General features: G+C 39.7%; 1 protein-coding gene across 3 annotated transcripts; it reads right to left on the reverse strand.

Annotated features, from left to right (window-relative positions):
• Positions 1–538: 538 nt before the first annotated feature.
• On the reverse strand, positions 539–25280 carry HIF1AN (hypoxia inducible factor 1 subunit alpha inhibitor). 3 transcript variants are annotated; one of them, XM_088144266.1, is made up of 8 exons: positions 25043–25279; positions 24642–24892; positions 21963–22111; positions 20000–20145; positions 17200–17306; positions 15730–15793; positions 14430–14540; positions 540–725 (listed from the first exon to the last, which is right to left on the reverse strand). In XM_088144266.1, exons 1-8 carry the CDS (start codon positions 25226–25228, stop codon positions 624–626), a joined length of 1116 nt encoding a protein of 371 aa, XP_088000392.1. In that variant the 5' UTR covers positions 25229–25279; the 3' UTR covers positions 540–623. The 3 variants fall into 3 exon arrangements, with proteins under 3 accessions (XP_088000393.1, XP_088000392.1, XP_025028791.2); XM_025173023.2 differs by lacking the exon at positions 540–725 and adding an exon at positions 11582–12994; XM_088144267.1 differs by lacking the exon at positions 14430–14540 and having other exon boundaries at positions 539–725; positions 25043–25280.
• Positions 25281–27341: the final 2061 nt, after the last annotated feature.

Here is a 27341-nt window from a genome sequence, read left to right on the forward strand (position 1 = left end):
GGAAAGAGTGAAATAAGAAAAAGAAAAGAAATATGTAAAGAAGCAACTTCCAATCTTCATCAACAAGCATAAACAAGTTTGATAGCTCTTCGCCCCCTGTAAGGTTACAAAATTGAACCCAAATAAGACAAAGTTGCTGTTTGTACAGAAGACATTTCTATTGGCTCTCTAGTGATGCTTTAGCGGCGCCATATCAAAACTAGTGAGTTTGTCACTATCTCCTGACCATGTTTCTGTCCAGCTGCTAGCTGAAATCCTGATCCTTCTTACTGTTCTTTAATTGCCTAGCAAAACATCTCTTTTCATAGAAGATTGACCCCAAATATAAACTAAGTACTTCTGTTTTTTCTGAGCATCTAGTACACTGATACATTTCTCTTTTTTTAATTTCAACATGTCTGGAGAAACTTTTTTTATTCTTCCTAGCATCCTTATGTTAATTACAGGTCATTTGAGCCTTTCTGACTTCCTTTTTGAATCTCCCACCCATTTTGAATTCTTTTTCCCATTAGAATCCAACCTACCATTACACTAAATACATTAAAGTCCATTTTTCCAAGTCCTAGGTTCAGTTTCAATCAATTTTATTCTCTCTTAAAATCAAGAACTCTCACATTACATGTTCACTTTCTCTTCAGTATTCCTGCTAAATCTTCTTCATTAACTAAGACTTCTCCATTGGTTATGAAGTCAAGAATTGATCCTCTCATGTCTTTCTGTACCATCTGAAAAAGAAAGCTGTCATTAATAAAAGTCAGGAATTTCTTTGAAGGACCATGTTTGGCAGAGTTTACTTCTTAACAGATGTTGGGGTAATTAAAATCTCTTTCATCTCTTCATGCCTCTTTGAAAGATCTGCAATTTGGCTCTTGGATGCATCCACATCTCCTCCTTGATTGGGTGGGTAATAGTGGACCTCAACAATAGGCTTCACTCATTCTCCAATACTTTATTTAGCATTGTTAAGTTCGTTTGCTTGGATTCCTGACTAGGTATGAATACTTCTAATGTTACCCCTTGTGTTGCTTCTGCTCCTTTTGAACAAACTGTCTCTTTGAGTTACTATATTCTAAAGGTTCATACTCAGATTGCTAATATCCAGTACTCAAAGCAATAGCGTGCAGAGAAATAAGGCATGAACTTTATGAGTCAATGTTTTAAAGTGGTTTAATAGGCCCCATTCCAGCACCCTTTTCCCATTCTTCTATATTACAATTGTCTTTATCCATGCACAGTTTCATCTCCAGTCCCCAAAGGACTACACTTTGAAGCCCTCCTGATCAAGCTTGCTATGTTTCAGCCAACAGTACATTTAGCAGTTTTTGTGAGATACAACCCATTTCAATTAGCAGGCCTTCATATAAATAACTCAGATTGTGATTGCAGAAACCAAATCATTTCTGTGAACACCACTTCCAAAACCAGTTTTTCATTTTCATTTTCATTCACCTAATTTTTTAAAAATCTTCTGTAGAAAGATTAAAATCCATAGAAATACATGTCTGTCTGCTCTTTACAGCATCATTTATGTACACATGCATTAGCAGGAAGGGATAATTGTGAATGGACTTAATAAAAACATGGGGGGGGGGGTTCTCTCATGTCCCTGATCCACGCTTCTTGGAGATAGCACACATCATAGGCTGATGGGTGCTATCAACATGCACTTACTTCTGTTCCTCAAATTTCTAAGTCACCAACTACCATCATTTTGTTCTTTGTCTTCTTAGAGGGCACAACTGCACCCTTTTGTCCTACAGAGATTCACCTTTCTATTTCCTGTTCAGTAGTTTTTCTTCTTTCCCCTGCTTCTTCAGGCTTCAGAACTCGAACTCTTTTTTAATTTTATTTATTTTGTTTGTTTATTGAATTTGTAAATTAAAAAGATTGTGGGCAGCATACAGATTTTAAAAAACACAATTATCAAAAGATAAAAGACACAGAAGATTTAATATACCTCACACAACAAGAGTATTGTTGAGGACCCCACCATCAATTAGCCCAATATTGGGAGAAAAACATATTTAAGAACTTTTTAAAATAAGGTGGGAAGAGCATGCAAATCTTAGGGGAAGTGCTGTTCTATTGTGCAGGAGCACAGACAGAAAAGGCATGTTTCCTAGGTCTCATATGGTTTTAGTGATTGACCTGGAGCACGCCAACTCTGTCAAATTGAATAGGAGAGGCAGACACTATGGGAAATAGGCAGTCCCTCAAATAGCTAAGGCACTGTGCCAAGAAGGGCTTTAAAGATGATATCCAGCACCTTGAATTGCACCCGGAAGTTTGCTGGCAACCAGTGCAGCTCCCAGACCAGAAGTGGTATGCCCCATAACTGCCTGGGACACCAGATTCTGGACCAGCTGCAGCTACTTAGTGGTCTTAAAGGAAAGTCCCATGTAGAATGGGTTATTATAGTCCACAAAGTGTCCAAAGCATAAATAACTGTCTGGAGGGCCTCCTGGTCCAGAAAAGGGTATGAATGGCACAAAAGATGAACCTGTGCAAAGGCCTTCTTAACCACAGCTGTCATCTGCTCCTCAAACAGGAGCTTTAAGTCTATAAAGATCCCCAAATTATGCACAGCCCCAAGTCGTGTAATGCCACACCACACAGGGCTAAAAATGGATAATCTCTGGATCCAGGGGTCCAAATACCCCCACAGGCACATGGGTCTTACCAGGGTTGAGTCTGACACTGTTCCTCCCCATCCAAACCCTCCCACCCTCCCACAGGGATAGCTCATTGACAGGACTGCTTGATTAGCTTGGGGTCAAGATATATAGCTGGGTATCATTAGCATATTGGTAACAATTAACCCCAAACCAACATCCAGAGGCTTCATGTGGATGTGAAACAGAAGGAACATCAAGCCCTGTGGCACTCCACTTATCAGAGGTGTTAGACTCAGCGTCTCCTCCCCTGCCAATACCAACTTGAACCGACTCCAGAGAAAGGAGAACCACTAAAGTGCAATGCCCCCCAAACCTAATACCCACAGGCAGCCCAGAAGGTTATAATGGTTGCTGAGAGTCTTCAGGAAGACTCAGGAGAACAAAAATAACCAGGATGGTCACACCACCCTGTCCCAGTTGGGAACAGAATAGGGCAACCAATGTTGTCTATGTCTAGGTCTGAAAGGGATCTGGATAAACTGTTCCCTCCAGGACCTTCTGATGCTGGAGCCCAACTACTTTCTCAACAGCCTTCCCTAAAAAGGGAAGGTTGAAGACTGGATAGAAATCGTCTAGGACAGTTGGTTCTAGCAATGGCTTCTTGAGGAGGGGATGTAACACCCCTTCCTTCAAGGAAGCTTGCCCTACAGCATGGACAACTCCCAGGAAACTGTGCCAAGCCAAGAAAGGGCTTGGATCTCTATAGGATAATATATCTTCTATACCTTGTTTCTGATTATCACTTTCACCCACTAGGTTTGCTCTTTTATTTAACTCTTTTCTTTATGGGAGTTAAATTCCTATTTAGTGCCTCCTTAGTTACAACTAATAACTCTTCACCATCTCTCATCAGCTGAGGCTACTCATTCCACCAAGCCTCATATGTTGCCTTCAAGCACTGCAAATATATGCCTAGTTGTTTTCTGACAGGGATACACACATTCCAGATGCATTGTACATCCTTTTTGCAGAGTTATGTCAATTCATCTTCACTTCAATTTCTTTAGAGCTACCAGATGTGGTCTGCAAAACCCAAGATGGCCACTAGATGGCAGAAAGATATACAGAAAAATACCTCTTTTCTGACATCTAGTGGTCATCCAGATTTTTGCAGATTACATCTGGCAGCCCTAGTACCTGTTGAACGCTGAAACACATTTTGACAATGGAACCAATTATCAAAGGACAGATTGGGGGGTGGGAGGTGGTCTCTGTTGCTGAGCAGCCTTTTCCTGGGCATGCTTTAACAGAGGATTTCCTGGATTGATTAAGAATCAGGTTAGTTGGCCTTTAAGCCCCCTCATCCAATTCTGTTTGTATAAAATTGTGGCCTCCATTTATCCTGTTTGGGTGGTTTTATCTGTTATTAGTAGATAATCCCCTGAAATCATCTCAACAGCAAAATTCTGATCAAATTCTACCAGCTTGGGAATGTATCTCTCAGCACAAAAAGACTGGATTGCCTCCATCAGTGGACTGCCAGGTGCAAATGTATGCTGCTCTGGAACATAAAACATAAAAGGGGCTCTTTTCCTAACCAAGTTTCTGATTAATGACCATTCATTCCTAATTGTCAAACTTCTTTCTTTCATCTACTGTCTAATCAGCAGTGACAGAAATCATTACGTAAATGACTTCCCACAATTGTTGGCATCAGTAAAAGCCTTGTAATTTAAAGCTCTGATTTGCAGAAGAAAACTGTGTTTCCCTAAGGCATACGGGCATCTGTTCATGTTATTCTGCAAGAGCCTCCATAGCTGCTCCCTCCTCTGTCACTTCATCCTCTGCTTGCAACAAATATTTGACTTTGTGAGGCAATAATTAGAGCTCACAGACTTGCTCATGGAGTGGTGAGACTCCAGCGCATGTCCTTCCATTTCTCAAGCAGACCGCCCAGCAAATTGGAGCAATGAATGGCATCCTGAGGACAGCTACGCATCCACAATGGCAAAAGGGTTCAAAGCCTGCTCTGCTCACGGGGACAACGGTCTGGATTGTGGCTGAGTTGCGGTTTTCACCTTATTCTAAGCCAAGGATTGTTTCTGGTTTTATCAGGTCTTTCCATGACACCTGAACTTGGATGAATGGCTAACGTATGATTAAATAACCATTAATCTACCCTGGAAACAAAGCAGGACACACTGATGATCGTATCCCAAGCTATTCTAATACAGTGGATGCTATGTCTAGATTACATGGAAATCGACTCTGACCCAGCTGGTGGTGCTTTATATATATATATATATATATATATCGGAAGTGGTTTGCCAGTGCCTCCTTCCTAGCTTAATATTTTAATGCCCAGTAATCACTAGTTTTCAACCCAAGAGGTGGTGTGGTTTATGAAAATGTACTATCTGTGTAGAAAAAAAAGACACAAGAAGGTGGGAAATTATAGTTGTCCAAGAGTTCCAGTGGGTGGCAGAGCACCATTGGCCTCTTGACAGATCATGCTTCAATGGCAGCCCATTTATGAATGTACTGTACCCATGTACTGTACCCACGACATGCTCTCAAAATTCCAAATGTGCCTACTGGCACCCAAATTTTAGGGATCCCTTGGTCTCCTCTTGCAGCATTCTGCAGCAACACTGTCAATGAGAGGAACTACAGCATGAAGCTCCATAGTCATTGCATACAGCATAGGAAAAAAGAGGGCACAACTCTCAACTATACAAACTGTAGTTGGTTTAGGATAGCCAAGCCAATTTTGTTCATGTACAGCTGGGATTTTAAGATAGCCAAATCAACAAGTGGTTTTTTTTTTCCTTTTCTAAATCATCCACTTGTATACTTTAGAACAATTAATATAGATTCTTTACCTAAGGATCCTTGCTTTCATTTTTTCATGATTATAATTTTGCTTTCATAATCTGTATAACATGTTATATTACAGGACATAAATATAACATAATGTAACATAACATAATATGCATACAGAAAAATATATCTGGTTGCTAAGAGTTGACACCGACTTGATGGCAACATAACATATGAACTGGAATTTATTAAGATCACTCACTTAAGTGAGTTCCATTTTAGGTTTATCAATTAGCAAACACAAAATATTTTAAATTAGGACTAAGGTCATAGAAATGGGGAGAGTAGATTAATCTTTTCCCACATACTTCTTAGCTGATGAAAATCACACTCCTGTTGCAACTGATTTTTTTCTGTTTAAGAAGAAAATTGTATAGATGAATATTGAAAGTCTTATTGTAGAAGCTTAGAGGAGAACACTGAGTAACATCACTTTCAGATTTGGTAGATCCCTCTGTTTCCAAAGCAGACTTAATATGGCCTGACCTCAAAAGAGGTGGCTTGAAACTGTTTCAAGTTCATGTAAGTAAAAGAAAAACAGAATATTTCTATAGGTTATAGCCACAGTAGATTAACCTCCCCGAATCAATCACACCATGAGAACACAAAAGAAAGGTTAAGCAGGCAAAAGATTAGAGCCCACAGCAGATCTGCAGAAACAGAGCTGTTCTAGGCAATGTTTTATTTTCCCTTTTCACCTCCAACGGTGGAGCCAGATAATCATTAGGAAAAAAGGCAATGGCCTAGATAAGCCTCCCCCGTCCTGTCTACAGTGGCCTTGAAGCTATTCAAGCTTCAATTTCAATTTCAAAACTTTTTTTTTTTCCAAAATTTAAATTGAAAAAGCAACATCCTCCCCCAACCACTTTTGTAGGGGCTGGATTTCTTATCCAGATAGCTGATCTCTGCTGGACCAGACATATCTGCTCTTTGCCAATCATCTGCTACCAGCTCATCAGGATACATGATTACCTGGGGTAGCACCGCCTACGGCTATATCATATCATAAAGCCCAAGAGAGGTTAAAGTTCATCATTGAACAGCAGTACTAGAGTCAAAGAAATATTTTTTTCTTGTCCACGACTGTATCCTCTAGCTTATTCAGCAAATCTTTTACAAATAGTCCTGGGCATTCTGCAATCTAGTTCTGGATGGGGAAGAACAGGTTTAGGTTCAACCCTATCCAGAGTGGTTTTGGATGGTAGGATCTTCTGAGTCTGGAGTAATTCCATCTTTGATCCCAAATAGGATAGTACATCCCCCCTCAGGACTGGTGCACAATTTGGAGGTCATCTTGCAGCCAGTGGCAGCTGTGGCTGAAAAGACCATTGCACAAATTCATCTAATGTGCCAGCTGTACCCATACCTAGACCAGGAGGCACTTAAGAGAGTCATTCATGCTTTCCTCACCTTGCAATTGGACTACTGCAATGTGTTCTACATGGGGCTGCTTTTGGAAGCTGCAGCTGGTCCGGAATGTAGCAGTTATGACAGGCCACGGCATGCCCATGTAACAGCTCTGCTCCATGAGCTGCCCTGGTGCCAGGAGCCTTCTAAGTGCAATTCGAGGAGATAGTTATCACCTACAAAGCCCTTCATAGGCTCTAGTTCTTCGAGGGAACACCATTTCTCCCAAGACTCTTAGAGATTCAAACAAGGCCTTAAAACCTGGGTCTATTCCCAGACCCTGGGTTAGGGCAGGTGATGGACCACATTTGTGTTTTAAATGAGCATCCATTTTTTCCAGACTTTCTCTTTTGGTGATAGTCATTTTTTTACTGTTTTTTTTTAATTGTTGCATTCTACAAGCTACCCAGAGTTGTAATAGATTGGGACAGCCTGTAATTCTCACAATTAATAAATAAAGTGGGATCCTCAGCAGTATGGTGTGACCCAGTTATGTCAAGCCTAAAGTGGATCATGTCATTTATGACATAGATTCCTCAACAAATGCAGTGTTAGGTGGTGAGGATCCAGAACATTGCATAATCCTGTTATTGGAGGATGCTTTCAAATTCTTAAAATCTGCATGTAATTAGTCAAGTCCAGCCAATCACATATATTCAACTCTTTCCAAAGGCTTTTAAAAACTGAATTGTTTTGGAGAACCTATGGAGGATGAAATGATGCTACTTTGTTGCTTGATTTTATATTTTTTCCCATTTTTAATTCTAATTATGGATGTTTTACTGAAATTTTATTGTATTTTTTGTTAAATTTACAGGTAGCATCAAGGGAAAAATTAGGAAAAACAGATTTAAAAGCATTGTAAAATCAACTAAAAGGATTTCAAAATGACATTGATATAAATCAATGATATATTAGTATATATTAATTGGAAGCTTTAACATTAATACTGTACAAAAATTAACTAAAATTTCAAGTTGTAAACCAAAATAAAAAATTGGAATATTTTTTACTTAAGAAATTTGGCAAATTTAATAGATCATAAACAAATTAAATATTATAGCCTTATATTAGAAAAATCCCAAACTTTGAATGTGGTACAAATTCATTTATAACATATAGTCCAAAAATTATTTTCACGCTGAATTAAATTCTGTATCAGATTTGTTTCTCAAATATGAAGTTAGTTTGATATTGATGCAAACTCCTGTAACTTAATTTGCCATCCTTCTATGGAAGGAACTGTTTGTCATTTCCAATGAGAAGTAGAAAATCCTAGCAGCTGCTATCATGTCCAAAGCCAGTTCAGTATAATTTGTGAGAATATAAGGTTTAGTAATCTTTAGTTAAAACTAAAATAGGTTGAAGAGAAAAAATCTATATTTAAAATTTGTTTCATTCTATTATAAATAATTTTCCAGAACTGTTGGGCTATATAATGTTGCCACCATATATGAAATAAATTATTCCAATCTGATTACTGCATTTCCAACAATTTTTAGAAAACAAATTGTCTACTTTGGCAATCAATGGTTGAATAATATACCATCCATAGAATATCTTTTATCAGTTTTCTCTTAGTGTAATATTATCCATAAATTTGACTTTTCTTCCATTGATATTCCCACTGTCAATAGTGTCTTTAGAACTATACTGCTTATATATACTACCTCAACGAGGTGATGGCAACCATTCTAAAGAGATTTAATCTCTTATTAATGAAATCTTGCAATATGTACAAATTCTTATCCCTCCACTTAACACTTTATTGCATTGTAATTGCCAAGAGTTTCTGAACAGCAGCAGGTATAAATCTAATTAATAAATACATAAAAATAATCATTGCAGCTCATTGTTTATTACTGTATTTTTCCGAGTATGATACTTTTTTCTAAAATCCTGACCCTAAAAACTGAAGGGCGTCTTATTCAAGGAAGTCAGCCGAGGAGAGAACCACGCGGTTGCCCATACTTTGTCTCTGCAGAGAGGCTTCCTCCTATTGCTAGCCTCCAATCACGAATGAAATAGCTTGAGTCTGCAAACAGACTTCCTCCAATCATGAGCCAGATGTAACTGATGTCAGCTGATGCTGAACAAACCAATTGGAGGAAGTCTGTTTGCAGAGACAAGCTATCGGCAGTTTCACTCGTGATTGAATGTAATCAGTTATGCAAAAGAGCATGGAAATAGAGCTGCAGAGACACAGTTTGGATCTCCTCCCACCGAGTGTACCAGGTCAATGTTAACTAATTACTAAATAAAAATGTGTTCTGCACTATCTTTAAAATATTTATTTTTTAATTTTGGGCTGGAAAAGTGGGGGTCGTCTTGTACATGGGGGCGTCTTATTGTCGGAAAAATATGGTAAATATAACAGGGAGAGATTTCCTGGCTGGATCTAAGAAAGAGATGGGCAGTCTGTGGCCTGCCAGATGTAATATGCAGTTCCAGCTGGGCAAGGATGCTGGGAGTTCAGAAAGGCGTTCCCATCTTCCTACACACACCGTTCTTTCTTTAAAGCAGCCATCTGATCCTTCCTGAAGGTCAGGAAAATATCAGCTATTACATGCTGGTGATTAACATTCCTTTCCTGGAGAAGTGATAGAACAAGTGATTGCTAGGGAATTTTAGGTACCCTTGGATGAAATTATCTTCTACATGCATTTCCATCTGGCACATATGTACCGTAAGTATTCTGCTCTGACCACTGAGTTTTGATGAGATGGGCGAATGCAATCCTGTATGTTTTCTTGAGCTCTCAGTGGGCTTTGATACCATCCATTACTTGGGATAGGCTGTACAAGCTGGGTTTGGGTGAGGTTACTTCATGGGGCTTCTTTTTGGATGGTAAATTTCAGAAAGTGATGCTAGGGACTACTGCACAAAGCAGCAACCTCCCATTAGTTTTATGCCCCACAAAATCTATGCAGCCTATTTGGAGACCAAAGACATTATTAGTAATATCACTGACCTTCTGCACCATGCCAGCTTCCACATCCCTTTTTTCTTAATTTTTTTAATGGACTCAGATAAGGTCAAAGAACAATTGGGTCACTAGAAACTAAGACTTATGAAGAAAGAGTGAAGGAATCAGAAATGCTTAGCCCTGAGGAAGAGACAAGTGAGGCAAGTATACAGCACCCTTCAATAATCTGAAAGGAAGTCACAAAGGAGACAGTCAAATCTATCCTCTTTCACAGAGAGTGCAGGTCCCAGAATAATGGGTTTTAATCACAGGAAAGCAAATTCTGACTGAATGTTGGAAAAACTGAAGATAGGTTAATAAATGTATTATTCTGTCTGAAAGTCATTGATCTGAGCCAATTATTTCCCATCACTTATAAATCCAAGTCTGTTCACTAGAATGAATCTACTTCTCATTTTTTAGTGTGTGCTGAGACAGATTCACTATTGTCAAGATTTAAAGCTTCCCATACACATATGTAATGAATAGACATGATTCCAGATATAAAAAGCAACAAAGTGGGTAATTTTCTGAGATGGAGACCCTATAACTTATGTGTTGGTTTCTAGCACAATTTAAAAGCCTGATGCAATGGAAATGCTCTTTTGATACAACAATTACAAGGAGACAATAAGGAAAGTTAACTTCATATACTGATTTTGGCAAAGCTAACCAATACTTTGGCTGAATATTACCAATTCTTGTCACATCTTATATGAAAAAGTATTGTCATACTCCTATGCATTTATTATCTCATTTTTAAAACTATATATTAAAATATCCAAGTTCTATCATTAAATGTTCCTAGTGAATCTGTTAATTGCATCTTACATTTGTTTTGCAAAATGAAAGAAATGTTTGTTGGAAATCCTTCTGTGAAATGGAACAGGACCAGTTGTGGGGATCTGTCCCTCACCCCTCCCAAACAAAAGTGAACAGATAGCTGGGTCAGAAAGGGGGATATGAAGGAAGCATCAAGCCAAACACTAGGGCAAGATCTTATAACTGTCCAGAGGAGACACTGCTCTGTTTTGCAATAGACAATTTCATGTTTGATTCAATGTACACTTGACTTGATTAGATAAGCTGATGCAAAAATATGAGAGTATCTAACTAGAGACCCTAATTGGGGGGGGAGAGATCTCACTAGTAACAATGATTATCTTTTAGCCTACATATAAATCACAAGATGATGGAAACACAATCACAACTGGGTCTTCAAAATGAGTTCCAGATTTCAAATGATTGCCTTTCCCACAAGTAGAGGAATACATAACATGCAGAACAAAGGGGAGTCAGTATTTCTGTCATTCAACAATAGTTGTATTTTAAGAACTACACTTCAGAAGATATTATGTATTTCTCACATATTCTCACACATCACAGACACAATTTTCCCCAATAGCAAGACATCAAAAACACAAGATAAAAAAAAAAAGATAACAGTATCTAAAATTGTCTATCAGTGCATTGTAAACTAAGCTTTTGCACTACTCAAGTGCAATATTTTCTTTTCCCAAACCAACTATGTAGACGTTTTCAAAAGTTACACCTTTGGCAAAAAGAAAAACGTATCCGAAGGCTGCATTTCAATCCATCTTCTTCCTTCTAATGAGACACCAGGCCTTTTCTATATAAGCTCTATACAACAGCAAAATTCCACCGCTCTGGTCTTGGGTGCCATTTCACATCAAGGACTAAACACAGGAATTGCTTTGTTTCAGCCACAGGAACAATGATTTTATTGATATTACTATTCATCAAGTCCAATTTTGTTCTCTAAAAGCCACCTTCTTCCTGGTCTGTATGAGATAGCATCAGGAACGCTGGTCTTCTGCTGCCTCCCTGTGGCTTGTAGCTACATCAAATCAAAGGCTTCACTCATAACAAAGCTCCATGGCATTTTCAGGTTCCATTCAAGACACACACCTTGTGGAAGTTGAGAAATCCTAGCTTTTGACATTTCTTCAGCTGTTTATAGAATTCACAGTAGGCCGGAGTGGAGGGAATCCCAGAAACTCAGGTTGTTACATCTAGATGTTCTCCCAGAATCTAGCTATAACCTATCTTGCTGGAAAAAAACGATCCCTAAGGGTGGGTCTTCAGAACTCTCCATTTCATAGAACAGTGACTTCACGGCAAATGAAGCAATTGTTCCTTGGTTATCTGGGAGTTAAACTCTAAAATCTGCACTCCTATCTTAATGAAATACAATCACAAAGCCCACACTCACATCTTTCCAAACATATGAAAGAGCAAAATGGCGAAAAAAGCTTGTTGTTATAGCTTTACTGCTCTCCTTTCTTCACCAACTGATCTGTCACATAATCTGGCATACAGAAGGCAAAGTGCAATGAATTAGTATAACCATGCATGGTTAAGTGAAAAATATGACACACAAGTTTTATTAACAAAGGGCACTCGCTATGGCTTGTCCAATTCTATGAACGTCCTGAGTGGAAAAAAGTCCATTTGTATACATAGGCGTGTTGGCCTAGTTTTATAGAATTAGAAATCAATATATTGTTTATGACAAACTGACACACTGGATTTAAAAGCTCTTAAGGTCTCCATCACTTATGTCCTTCATTTATCTGTATCCTTCAATGGGCTTTAAGAAATTGCAATATCAAAGAAAAGGTTGCCTTTAAGAAAATATGCTAATTATAGAGATGAGTTGATTTAAAGTTGGAAGTTATCCAAGTTGATTCCTAACACTGAATTATAGAGAGAAAATCAAAATTGCTCCTCTAGTTCTCATGTAGGCAATTACAAAGATGTTATCACGAATAAATATCATCAAGTACCAGGTGCCAACTGTTGTATCTAGGCAGGCAGGGAACACAGAGTTACTGGTGCCGAGTTCTTCCTTAGTAAGGATGAATTATTCTGTAAGGTCTGGTGAAGCTGAAAAAGGGATGAATGGAACATTTCGGAGTTCTAGTCATTCCCCTAGACTGGGGAAGAGTGGATCAGAGCTGGACTAGGAATCTGTCTGTTTTTAAGTGCTGTGTGCAATATTAGCGCTTGATATCTTCCACATGTATGTGAAACAGCTCTGACATCCTGCAGAAGCCCAAGATTAGTCATACCGCCCTTTGATCATCATATTCAACAAGGGACCCACCTGCTCAAAGGAAAACAACAAAACACATTGCTCTATTATCCACAGATTTATTACCAGGCTAAAAGACATATTAAGTTGCAAAACGGTATGCTCAGACAGAAAAGAATGAACATATTTAATGTCAGCACAACATAACTAAACTATTTTAGGGGCTCACTCATTAAAATTCCTGCCAATTCTCCTCTCTCCTCAAATAACAGTAATTTTTTTTTAAGTAGTCCTCAATGATAACATTTGTTGAATGCCTAGAAACTTCTAAATATTTAATATTTAGAATATTCATCTTTTGTAAAACTGGTCAGCATACAGGTAGTCCTCACTTACCGACCACAATTGGGACTGGAAACTCCATCACTAAGCAATGCATCGTAAAGTGAAACAACACATGACATCAGTTCCAGCTGCAGTTGTTAAGCAAATCACTGTGGTCATTAAGTGTGACACCATGTGACCATGACTTGTAACTTCCTGCCAGCTTCCCCATTGACTTTGCTTGTCAGAAGCCAGCTGTGAATGTCTCAAATGGCAATCACGTGACCACAGGACACTGCAACCATCATAAATGCGCATCAGTTGTCAAGCATGTGAATCGCAATCACATGACTGCAAGGATGCTGTGACAGCCACAAGTTCAAGGACCAGTCCCTTTTTCAAAACTGTCTTAACTTTGAACAGTTGCTGAATGAATGGTTGGTAAGCGAGGACTACCTATATATTCCAAACACAGTGGAGAAAGGTATGCTAATGTAAATGCTAGATATCATAATTCTCTCAATCTTTGAACAATCACCTTACAAGCAAAGAAAATTGTGAACATAAAAATTAAGGTGGGACTTAATTTCATTTTAGCTATTCTTATACTTAGCTTGAAAGTTGTAGCTGGGCCAGAACACAAATTATCTGGATGTTGTATGAGGCATCTGCTTCAATTTATGATTCCTTGAGCCAAGTCAGACAGAAAATGCTGAGCATGGACTGTCTTGAACACCAAAATCCCTCTTAAAGACACGTGTAATACTACAATCTTCAGGAGAATTGCTGCTGGTAATCTGAAGATTACCTAAAGTATTTGCTATAGTAGCATCTAACATTTTGAATGCTCTATCCTAGTGTTTCTCAACCTTGGCAACCAGATGTGTGGACTTCAACTCCCAGAATTCTCTAGCCAGCATGCTGGCTGTGAAATTCTGAGAGTTGAAGTCCACATATCTTAAAGTTGTTGAGGTTGAGAAACCCTGCTCTATCCCACCTCACTCCACCACCTCCCCACCACCACCCATTTTCCCTTCCTAAGTGTTGTATGTTTTAAAGTTTTAAATCTGTAACGTCTTCAATTATTTGTTAAGCTATTACTTTACATTTTAATTTCATGAGATCAAAAGCTGAACAAGCTCAACCACTTGTTACTACAATCAGTTTGAGATTCACTCTTTACCTCTTGTGGATTTCCAAGGGCCTCCCCCAACATTTTCTCTATGTTCCTCATTACAGCCACTTTCTGATGAGCCTTTAGGGGGTATTCAATTCTTTTAGGGGTTGGGGCACCCTGTGGGGAGGGGAAAATACCTTCTTCAAACAAGAGTTCATTAAGTTGCAACATTTACAAAAGTGAAATTGAGAAGTATAAGGAAATGACTTCCAATTTTCTTTAACAACAGTTACAGACAATATAATTTTATAAAGTTATAGTTTTATATAGTTATAGACAATCAATCTTTCTTTCTTTCTTTCTTTCTTTCTTTCTTTCTTTCTTTCTTTCTTTCTTTCTGCACTTTTGGCTTTGTTCTCTCTTTTTTTCTTTATTTTCTTTTTTTCCTTTATTTTAAATATTAGTGCTTGTTAGTTTTTATCTTTCTTGTTAAAAAATTTAATGAAGTTATTACAAAAAAAGATGAAATTGAAAACAGATTCCTACAGGGACTCCCATTATCTGGACACTGTTATTCATATCCCTGGTTTTGGGGCATCAGGAAGATAAAAAGGAAACCGACGAGATCAACACGTTTACAACAATTCATACTGCTTGAAAAACTCACATACATCTAGCACTAATAAGCACGAAACTAATAAAAGTCGGGGATGAGAAAAGGTGAGCTGATATTTTTTTATCTGCCAAATAGCATTCATGATATAAAAAGAAGAGATGTTTAGGCAACTGACTGGTCAAAAATGCTATTTCTAATACCATCACTTACCATTTTTTTAAACAAGCATCTCTCTCTAAAGGGTGCCAATTTGGTGAAGAGGCATCAGACTAGAAACCAGGAAACTGTGAGTTCTCATCCTGCCTTAGACACAAACCTAGCTGTGTGACCTTGAGCCAATCACTCTCTCTCAGCCCTAGGAAGAAGCAGGCAAGGGCAACCTTGCCAAAAAAACTGCAGGGATTGTCCAGGCAGTCGCCAGGAGTCAACACTGACTCAAAAGCGCACACACACCACTCTCTAGAAAACCTAGGACTAAGAGTTCACTATTTCAACCTAAATATTGCAAGCTTCACCAAGGTAATCTCTAAGGTGATACTTAAGAAACCAAGTTAAGAATTCAAGTCAATTTTAGCAGCTGATGCAATTCTGACCATTTAAATAATCCTGGGAGAATAATGTATATATAAATTTTATGATGCAATAACATTATCAGTATCATATTGCACTGTATAATATTTGGCAATTAAAACACAACAGTTCATTTAGAAAACTTTATGCTGCTATTCAGTTAAATTCAGACATGCTTACCTTGTACCAAAAGTTTACAGTGATAGTAATTCCTCCATTCAGCAATGACTCAATGTGATGCCACCTGTATCAAGCCACAGGAGATAATTCTTTACAATTCCTAATTTTAAACCGTAGATTTCAGCATTTTCAGTATAAGTTTTATAGTAGTAAGCATCTTGTACAATAATTAAATTGTGATTTAGTTACTTTTATTCCTCATCATGTTGGGGAAGAAAACTATAGTTTATAATATTTTTTTCAGTTCTGAGTTACCCAATGAATAAATATCAACTTGTAAGCATATATTAATTAGAAAATAAAATTAGGGAATGCATCCCTCCATAAGTACGGAACAGACTAAGATCTCTTCAGATAGCATTAGTCTGAGTTAGAATTTTTACACAGAGCTAAAAGAAAACTCCATTTCTTCCAGTGGCTTACTGGATTCCTGCCAGCTAATTTCTTCTTAAATCCTGCAGAGAAAGCAGGTAGACAAAGATCAATAGCAGACTGAAATATTGAAACTAAGCCTCCTCCCAGGTTAAAGAGAGTCCTTTACTACATGATTGTGTTTTGTGAACCATTTGGGACAGACCAGTAGACAAAATTGTCTTAAAATCATGACATTGCTTGTACAATGGTCCCTAAGTAGCATCGTTCCCTGATGACTAAAGAGCAATATCCATATTCCTGCAAAAATTTCAGAATTAAATTACCACACTATACAGTCCTCACTTAACAACCACAATTGGAACCAGCAACTCTGTCTCTAAGCGATGCGGTCATTAAGCAAGATATCACATAACTGTGATGGACTTACGACCTCACTTCTGCCATGGTCATTAAGTGAGACATCAGATGACCACACCTTGCAATTTTACTGCCGGCTTCTCCATTGAATCTGCTTATCAGAAGCCAGTTGTGAAGTGCACAGATGGTGATCATGTGACCATGGTACACTATACAACAATCGTAAATGCCCACTGGTTGTGAAGTGGCCAAAACTCCATCACGCGACTGTGGTGTGGGGATGCTGTCACACTCATAAGTGCAAGGACCGGTCATAATATTACTTTTTTCAGCACTGTCATAACTTCAAATGGTCGCTAAACAGGGCAGGCATTAAACAAGGACCACCTGTACCTGTAAGTATAACCTTGATAATGGCCTAGACAATTGCTTCATTCAGTTGCTTTCCAAAAACTGTCACAGTGAAGGTTTATAAGAACATATAAGGACATGCCCCAAATTTAAATCTCATGACAGAAAAAAGGGACCAATATTTTCTGCTTATGAGCAAGTATCAAGGATTATTGCTATTCTTCTACGAAGCACCTTACACTGAAAAATATTTATCTATCCTAGCCAGTGAAAAAGAGGTCAGGCTCACAGCCTCTGACAGAACCCCCTGCATTGCCCAAATTGATTCTGCCACAGTCACCAATCATACTAGCCCATTCTACCCCATTCTCATCCTATGTGTATTACCAATACATGGGAATATAAAGCACATCGCCTGGGCCAACTACGGTCTCATAGCCAACTATGTTCTGGAAATTAGGAAACTTCTCATTGTCGGGATTGTCGAAGTCAACCTAGCAGGAAAGAAGAAGGAAGTCACTGGAGACAATATAATGATTCTCTCTGCTGCTTCCCACCCCAGTTACTTCAAGGAAAATGAACATCTATACAAACTTTAACTAGCAGGCGGGGACTAGAGACAAAAATCACCCATTTCAAAAGCACTGCACTCCACTTTCCACTAGTTACTGGTTATGTTGATTGTGCACAATTATACTCAGCATTCATATTTACTATTTAAGACATAATCAATCAATGCCTCTAAGCAAAGAAAAGCACAGAGCACATATAATAAAATCCCAGACATCTATAAGGCACTAACTTGGGAGGATTCTGCTATACAGATTAAAATCAAGATTAAATTCTGTCTTATTTAAGTAATCTAATAACCAAAGTAAATCATTCTTGAGATGTCTGAAACAAATTCAAACATTAAGCCTATGACAGTAGCAAGAAAGGACTATAAATCAGCACTGCTGACAGCTAATATTACTTCCTGGTAAAGTGTAAATTTGCTGGAGCTTGTTAAACTCCACAGGTTGGAGAACCAACTCAGAAAGACCAACGAAAGGATATAATGAACTGGAGAGCTTAAGTGGTGATTAACAATGATCTCACCAGCAGTATGGTGTAATGGAAGAGATTATCTATACAGTTGCTCTCAAATATCCTCTCCTTTATTGGAGAGTACCCTGATTACTGAGGAACCTGGATGCTGAAACAAACACAGCTACAACTAGAACACAGAAGCACAGCATCCACATCCATTGCACAAACTTTTTGAGTGGTTGGTGGAATCCTTAGATGCAAGCCTGGTGTGTCAACCTTGCTTGGCACTTCAAGAAGGCTCTTAACACTCTCCTTATTACAGTTCCAATAAAAGAGATGGAAACACTGGTGCATACATGGTGTCTCCCCTAATTTTATTAGTTCATCTGTATGTGCTCAATTTCAAGTGATCCAGACCAAGACTATGGACAAATTGCTTGGAAGCTGCAACTGCTTGCCTCAATGCTTAACTTTGACTTCAATGAATACCTGCAGGTGACTGCTGGGTGAATCTGAAGATGGTTGACTCCTCTACAACAGGAACTGGTATCATTAATATCCTGTTGGAGACAGGTTCTTGGAGAAGGTGGAGATAATTTATCTCCAAACACTTTTGGATGAAGCAAATTATCAGCAACTGGACCAAATCCCATCAGCCAAAACCAATACAGCCAACAGTTAAGGATGATGAAATGTATAAGGTGTTGATTTTAAATCAATAATATAATGATGAAATATACATATGATGGGGACAGATTTCACACTCCTGATCTAGATCTACTCCAGCTTTAATTTGAATTCCATGAGGGGGCTGGGACTCAATGGCCTAAACTGCCCCTTTCAAGCAAGCTGTATATACAGGTAGTCCTCATTTAGCACCTGCCTTGTTTAGCAACCATTCACAATTATGACAGTGATGAAAAAGTAACTTTACGACCAACCCTCACATTTACAACCTTCACAGGTCTGTAAAGCAAAGCTGAAGTAAGATCATAAGCATCATCAGTTTCACTTAGTGACTGTTTCGCTTAATGACAAAGTTGCCAGTCCCAACTGTGGTCGCTAAATGAGGACTACCTATATTCAGAGGTATCCATGAATATCTATTATCAGCTCCAACTGGAAGAGAGAAAGCAAAGGGAACCTGCTGCAGGGAAAGGAAATAAACGGAGTGGATTTCTGTTGAAAATTCTAGCTTCTACTTTCAGTTTCAAAAAACAGTATCTGTGAAACTATTATAGGGCCCATTTTTACTTCTCTGGAGAAAATATATCTAGCAGACGCAAATTTAGGGGAACAAGTAACCCTTCAATTCTGTATGAGGAACAGGTTGCCACTTACATGATGAAAAAGCAAGCTGCATATATATTCAGAGATTCTTTTACAGAATATACCTAATGACTGGTAAAAATAACGGCCCTGTTGGTCCAACACAGCTGACCCAGTCATTTCTTCCCAGAGTTAATTCATTTAACTTCTGGGCACTACAAGTGTACAATTCAGTATGACCAGGTCAGCTGGGAAACAGTTCTTTTTCGTAGCCCCTTCAGTTGCTGGAAATTGGGATGTTGTCACTTCCTGATCCCCCAACAAGCAACTTTACAAAGAAACCCCTGTTGGAAGGTCCAATTTGGAACTACTGCAGACAGAATGGGGGGAGCTTATCCAGCCCTCACTCTTTCTAGGACCCTCCCTGTGAATCTGTAGGAATCTACAGACAATAGCAACAGAGAACTTTTTTTTGCAGGAATTATCTACAATGCTGTCTCAAAAAGTAATTAACTGTTAGCTAATCTGTAGTAAACAGTTTGGATTACCCTTACAATTGGAAGGAGTTATTTTATCCCCAAACAGACTAATGCTTCCCTGTCCCCATTCCGACAAAGATTTAGCTGACAGCTTTAGTTGCTTGGATTAGGATATTCTTGTGATACATTAACTTTCCATGACTGAGTTAAGTGCATTGTGTAAACAAGGTCATTTGAAGACTATACATATCTAAGAATTTTAAAACAGACATCATGCCTTTAGACTCTTCCTCAGGCAGATGGTTAGAGGAAATGCAAAGGTATATAGGAATTCTGTAATAAACTAGCATTCCAAATTATACTTCATGGTCTTAGGCAAAAAAAGTTATTTGGCCTACTTGTCATCTCACCTGGCTCTGCCGGTCACATGGATGGTGCACGGGATAGGGATAAAGGCATTCAAACTGATCAGGTGAAAACAGAATACATCGTTTGTAACCTTTAATCTGAGCAAAGAAATTCTGCTGTTCATCATAGTGAGCTGGTGTCACATTCCCTGCATAAAGAAAGACCAAGGTAAACTTTTGAAATTATTTTGCAAAATGTAAGCTTTAATTTCCAGCAGGTCTATGCTACAAATTATGCACAAACTTCACCCCAGTTGTGGCTCCCCAGCATTGCATCTTACCTTATCCCCCAGTTTCCAGCACCCTGGCTGCACTTTTGAAACTGGGCCATTCTGCTACAAAATAGGGTGCTAAACGCATCACTGCAGGCTATTTTTTAATTATGGGGGATTTTGTGGGTGAAGACCTCTTACTCCTATTCCTACCTTCAAGCCTCTCAAAAGGAAGGAGAAGTTCCTTTATGGAGTTGGGAAGAAATATCAGCATCAGACTCACCACTTGGGACAGCTCCTAGAAAAACTGTGTGTTTGTTTGAGTGCTTCTGTCACCACTCCCAGGAGCTGCTGCCACCCAGGGCAAAATATGCAGCTCCCAGACCCAGCTAGGGGACAGAAAACTGTGCCTGCTCCTCAGAGGGCATCTGTTGCCACACCATAGGAGGTCAGGTGGCCTTCAGCAGGAGCTTCCTCCCAATCACCTTGTTTCCAGATGTGGGGAGGACTTCAGATATATTTTACAGATACACTTTTTGAAAGAGTCTCTTCCCAAAGAAAAGACATCCCCTTCAGTTATCATTTTTTCCCATATAGGTAGTCCTCGCTTAGCACCCACGATTGGGACCGACAACTCCATTGCTAAGCACTGTGGTCAGTAAGCCGAAAATCACATAACCGCAGTCATTAAGCAAGACATCACCTGACCGCAACTTGAGATTTTACTTCTGTGTTCTCCCTAATTCTACTTGTTGGAAGCCATTTGGGAAGCGTGTAAATGGTGATCACACGACTGTGAGACGCTGCAATGGTCATAAATGAGAGGACTGGTCTCAAAGCTGTTTTTTTACACCACTGTAACTTCAAACAGTCAGTAAACAAGGCAATTGGTAAGCGAGGACTACCGGTATAACAATACAGTAAAATGTCTTGAAATCAAGCTCTACTCCTAGTAACTTTATGTGACTTTTATGGGGAACAAAATGTCCCTGCCTTCTTCCAGGACTTTTTGTTTTTGAATTTCCAGTCTTGACTGCAACCTGTAGTATTTCTTCGTGCCTCCTAACCACGTCTGGCGCTGTTTGGCTTTTTCAGATCAAAATTGTCTCAGTGCTGCTATCTACCTAGGCTATTTATTATGCAGAAATTTAAACTATAAATCTGACATTAGCAATATGCTTATGCTCACAAACCACTAGACCACCTGACCTTCATTTTCAAAAATAATAATTTTAAAAAGGAACAGCATGTTCAAAGGTGCCTCTGTCCCCAGATTTTGTTAATATTTCTATGTATTTCTTCTTTCTGAAATTAACAAGCATAATTTTCTTTCATTTTAATGCTTTTTATATAATGTGCATATAACATATTTCATACTTTGGAAAACATTCATCATTTTCCTTTTTTTGGACTTCTTTTAATTTTTTTTCTTCAAAAGCATGTACATCCAAACAGCCTGGGATCATATCTGTTCATCACCACTTAATTTTCATCAAAATTTGCCTCTTGTCCTTTGTCAGCCCCCAACTTGATTGCAGCAATTAGTTTTGATGAAACACTTCTGGAGTTAACAGAAGAATCTTCCCCTTAGCTTAACTGCAATATGTTGAGACAATTATAGTTGGTAAGATTAAAATTGGGAAGAATTCAGTTCCTTAATACTGACATTTTGTCCACAGGAATTCCTCAACAGGTAGCTCTAAAGAACATTAAAACAAAACACAGTTACTTGTCCAAAGAGGCAGTTTTGTTACCTTCCATGCCAATCAGTAGCAAGTTGGATGTCAGCTGACCCCAGCCTCGCTTTGCCTGCTGTCTGTTAATCCAATTCCAATTAAAGCCCAGGAAATCTACCACAATTTTCCTCCCAACTGTGTCATTTAAGGTCTGCTGGAGATATAACCTGTATGCACCAGAAAGTAAGGAAAAAAGAAATGCAAATGTGTGTGCAAAGCTATAACCAACTAGCTCTTTCATTATCCTTCAAAGCCTGTATCAATTGCATACTTCTTATAGAAACTGTGAGGAAAATACATTTTTAGGTGAAGAAAGTAAGTTTTCAGAGTCTTCAGATGAATGGGAGCATTTAAACAAAACTGAAACATAAAAGAATGTGTAGCAGACTTGGAGCTGGTGTGAATGGGCTGGTTGTAAAGACCTTATCAAAACATTCCCATAGCAACCAAGGCATCTGTCTTGAAGGAGGATGTGTTCTTCCTGGCATTTGGCACCCTGAATTGATAAGTTTCTTCTTCTCCTCAGTAAGACTGTTTTCTTTGTAGATAGCAAGAGGGGCAGAAAGTAACTTGAGATCTATTACTTACTCATGTATGCCTGAATCATCATATGAATATGTATGTATGCATCATTTTTCCCTTTCCTGAAATGTATAAAATATCAGTGCATCTCTTTTGTTTGAAGGGGTGTGTCTCACTATCCCTTGGTGAAGTCCCCTCCAGTACATACTGTTTAATAAACACTGCAGTGAAGCCTTGATTTTTTGCTTTTGGGTCCTGCATTCTGATTCCACAAAATCAAACAACCTAACTTACAGAGCTGGAAAAAGAATTGTCATGAGGATTACATTACCAAAAAAATGACTAGTGGTCCTTTGAAAAAGAACAAAACATTATGTTACTAGGTTCCTGATTAACTGATCATTCTTAGATGACCCTAATTTTCTGGACTTCACTGAAATGGCTTTGGTCGCTAGGATGCAGAAATTATGCTGATCAGAAGTCCAGGGAATTCAACCTGGTAATTCTTCTGGACTTCTCCCAGCTTTCAGTATCACTAATCTATACTGGGCAAAGCAGTGCCAAGAGATAACAGGATTTTTTATCTGCTAAGCCCATCTCCCAACTGAAAAAAATTGCTCTGATTTAAAAAAAACAAAAACTAAATAATGTTTACCTTCAGCAGCAGGAAAGCAACAGAGTTCTGGGCCTACAGAGCAGTGTCACTGCCTCCTCCTCTGCCACCACATGAGTGCAGAATATTCCTCAGAAAGAAAAGATAGAGGACAGGAAGGAACAGCATACAACCAGAGGTCTGCTGCCTTCCAATCTGTCAAAACTGAAACATAAGAAAGGAAACAAGTATGCTTTTACAGCTGGGTAATTTTGCAGGATTTGGAATGGCAGTGCAGAGACACCTGACAGATGAAAAGGTTATAGAAAATTTATCTGCACTTGGAATATCAAGGATCAGTACATGGTAGAAAGCAACTACCAGGATAGTAAACAGCACTGGGAAAACAGTGTGATGTATTATTAGAAGGATGTGTTTATGTGGGTGTACATTTCACTGTGCTCATACAACCCAATCAGGTTAGATAAAGATATAGCAGGTGCACTAAGCCTGATTAGTGTTAATTTGTGTTAGAGTTGGGAGGAGGGGAGGGGGTTTTTTTGTGTGTGTATGGGTGATGACTTAGCATGTTGCATGAACTCAGACTATTTGGTTAATTTATGGCCTAGTGTATTATGCACTACATCAGATTGTTGTGTGAACACACCACTGTCCTTTTTTGAAGAAATGTTCATAAGAGCGTGAAAAGGTCTAGGACCACATTATAGTTACTAACATCTGCTATGAAACATAATGCAATAAAAAGTCAATCACAAAATGAATAGTAATAGGAATACGCCCATAGATATAACATCTAGTGAGTAAACAAACTACTCCAATTTGACTCACTGCACATAGAATAACCTTCTTATAGGATAGACAGATTAGAATGTAAACAATGGCAAAACAGCCATGCATCACAAAGCATGGATAATATGAAAGAAAAATAGTATGATGCCATTACAAATTTTCTTTTTCTCTGTTAAACAAGCTCCTTCTTCAATGAAATAAGCTATGTATAAATAGCACAAAATGTTCCTTTTCACTGTACGTGAATGTTATTTCCTTCAATGAAATAAATGTTATGAAATGCCCAGATTCAAGGTTCATTTTGTGAAGGGCTTCCTCAAAAATTAAATTTTAGTAATTCAAATTGCTCTCTTCTCCAGTATTTCAGTTGAGCCTGAAAAATACTATCACGTCCACTCCCTTATCTCGTTTCATTTAGAACTTCTTGCCTTTTTAAATTCCAAGCTACATTTGTTTTCTTTATAAGAGATTTGGGAACTTCAGCTTGCTTTACTTCCCAATGATTCAGGCACAGTACCCACACCATTTCTCTGGTTTGCAAAAGGTTCAAAACTGGTAACACTGACCATAAGGTCCTTATGGTTCAGTTATTTGAGGCTGCATCGGCAGCAGTGCGTTGGGCGGGTTGCTTTCCTCGCTGGAAAGCTAGTCCCTAAGAGTACTCAGGAATGCTACTGCACTGTGCCATACACCAACCCTAATAAAGCCAGAAGCACATCCCGCCTTAGCTTCTCGTCCCCGACCGTCAGGTGACCAGCAGGCCTTAGTGTTACCTTTCTCCGCTTCCCTGCTGCTCGATTTCCTGGAGCTGCGCCACAAAATCCCTGAACTTCATCTCCTCTCTGCTGGACTTCGGTTTGAAGTTCTTCACGTTTGCCATCTTCTTCTCATCGTAGTACAGAAACTTGTGGGTGCTGGCTCGGTACACCGAAAAGTCCCCGCTCCCAATGTTCTCCTGAAGGTAATCCAGGTCCCACTTCAGGGCGGGATAGACCAGATTGGTGTCGGTGAGCACCACCGGCTCCTGGAAGCAAACACAGAGCGGAGGTCACGCAAGAGCCCGCGGAAAGGCGCGGAGGGAGGGCACGCCGAAGCAACGCGGCCCCCCGGCACCAGCCTCGCGCGACGGGGAGGCGGCTCGAGCCCCCCAGCCCCGAGGAGCGTCCCCCGTCACCTCGTTCTCCAGCAGCTCCTCGGCGCGAGGGTCCCCGTGGCGCAGCCGGGCGATGGGCCGCGTCGCGAAGCTATAGTGCCGGAACTGCGCCTCGCTCCACCCGCGCGGCTCCTCTGCCCCCGCCGCCGCCTGCGGAGACGAGGGAGCCTCCACGGCCGCGGAGCGAGACGCGGAGGCCTCTTCCATCGCTACCGGAAGTAGCGCCGCCTCCGATGCTTCCGCGCGCGGAATCCGACGAGACGCGCATCCGGCCCAGGCGCGGCGGACCGGAAGTGCTGGCGCGGCCTCCTCCAGAGTTGGACGCTCTAGGAAACGGGAGCCGGGGATGTTCGGCGCCCCCTCGCGATGCTCTTCCTGCCCTGGGAGCCTCGGGTTGCCCGGCGGTTCCGGTGGCCTGATGGGCGGCTGCTGGAAAAGGGCCTTTCGGAATGGAAATGGCTGCCAGGAGCGCTGGCCCTGCGGAGTCAGAGCGGGGACGCTGCAGCCCTTGCGCCCGCCGTCCAATCCCAGAATGTTAAATCTCTTTCTTCAGAAATCCGTCCAGGCGCCCGAAGCTTTCCCTGCAATTGTGATCTTTCTTTTAATTTTTTTTTTAAATGCATAGCATTATTCCTTTTATTTTAAAAAAAATGGCAACTTAACTGCGTTTAGAAACGTACGTGGCTATAAGCAATCAACGTCCAAAAACTTGCAAGCAGCCGTAAACAGCGAACACAAAAGGGCTATGAAAGGAGGGGAGAAATCCTTCAATTCTTTTTACTTTTGTGATCCACTATACATACAGAATTTGAAAATGGGTTTGCAGAATGTTTACTTTAAAGTTTTTTAAAAATCACTTTTAAAGGAGTAGAATCACCTAAAGATTTATTCAGGATGGGAAGCAACCCCAAAACCTATCCCAAGTATATTGAAATCCATTCCATTCTACTGCACTAGTTTAGGGCTTAATTGCTTTGCATCCATGACTGCCCTTCCTTTCCACCTTAAAATCACAGAGCGGAAAGGGCCGTTTAGGTCAAGTCCAAGCCAACGCTGAGTGCAGGAATCCCGATTAAAGCGTCCCAGACAGATAACTGCCTGAACTTCACTTGAACCCACCCAACGAAGGGGAAACCATTATCTCTCTGGTTCAGTGTTGCTCAACCTCAGCAACTATAAGACGTGTGGACTCCAACTTCCGGAATTCCACAGCCAACGTTCAACTTCCACGGCTAGCTGGGGAATTCTGGGAGTTGGAGTCCACACATCTTAAAGTTGCTGAGGTTGAGAAACACTGCTTCTGGGTGATCGGTTCACTGTCAAACTGCTGTTACTTGGAAGCATCATCCATGTTTCTCCTTGGATGCAGAGGAAATAACGGACACCAAGCAGAGTGTGGTGTTTATTGGTTCCTCCACTTATTTAACCAAGTTGCAGCATTGCCAAGTTTGTTCGTTTGGATTTCTGAGCAGGGATGGATATCCTTAATAGAAGCGCAGCCCTTTCTCCTTTTTTATTTCTGTATCATTTAAATAAAGGGTTTCAATAAAAGCACACTTATGAGGACCCCATGCTGGAAAAGCTAATGGGAAAAGGAACTCAGGTGAAAAAATCTTCATGGGGAAAGCAGAGTTACAAATTCTAGTGAGCAAAGTAGCCACACAAATAACTTAATGAAGACCCGAAAACTAAAAAAGAGACATGTACAAAATGCAAAGAGGGACGGGTCATAAAAAATGAATGTAGACAAGTAGCTCAGAATTAGAGTGGGTGTCAGGAAAACAAATGTTTTAAATAAGATGAGTTTAGCAAAACACGCTAAAAATATTTTTTAAAGATATTTGCAAAACAAAAAGAAAAGAACCATGACATCAGCTGTTCAGCAGAAACAACAAAATATTAACAGGTATTGAAGAAGAGGCAGAGCTACTCAACTCCTATTTTCAATTCATTCTTTTCAGACAAATACCTTTGTGTTTACCAGAAAATTGTGAAGAGCAGGATGAAGGGGCAGGACTGGCATTTAAAATACAAATGTGATCAGGGAATCCCTCTATACTGAGTTTAAATCTCAGGATGAGATTACTTCTATCTTATTGAAGGAACTACCTGATGGCCACACTGAACCCTTAATAGTTCTGTTGAGAAATCCTGGAGAACTGATAAAGGAACTCCAGTTATCTAGAGGATATCAAATCTCCCTATCTACAGAAAGGGGGGCGGATCCAGCTAACTACAGCTTAGTCAGTCTGGCATCAATATTGGAAAGGCTCTAGAGCCGTGTTTCTTGGCCTTGGCCACGTTAAGATGTGTGGACTTC

This window comes from Python bivittatus, unplaced genomic scaffold (genome assembly GCF_059951505.1).
Source record: "Python bivittatus isolate LINGU-HERP-01145 unplaced genomic scaffold, Pbiv_v1 ctg000400_np1212, whole genome shotgun sequence".
Lineage (NCBI taxonomy): Eukaryota > Metazoa > Chordata > Lepidosauria > Squamata > Pythonidae > Python > Python bivittatus.

Bases quoted from the DNA above. Each gene is read 5' to 3' on its own strand.
- HIF1AN (XM_088144266.1), bottom strand. From the start codon at position 25,228: ATGGAAGAGGCCTCCGCGTCTCGCTCCGCGGCCGTGGAGGCTCCCTCG. The intron at 22,112-24,641 runs GTAACACTAAGG...TGGTGCATACAG, and splicing joins CAGCAGGGAAGCGGAGAAAG to GTTATATCTCCAGCAGACCT. The intron at 17,307-19,999 runs GTGAGATGACAA...CTTTCCTGCTAG, and splicing joins CATGTGACCGGCAGAGCCAG to GTTGACTTCGACAATCCCGA.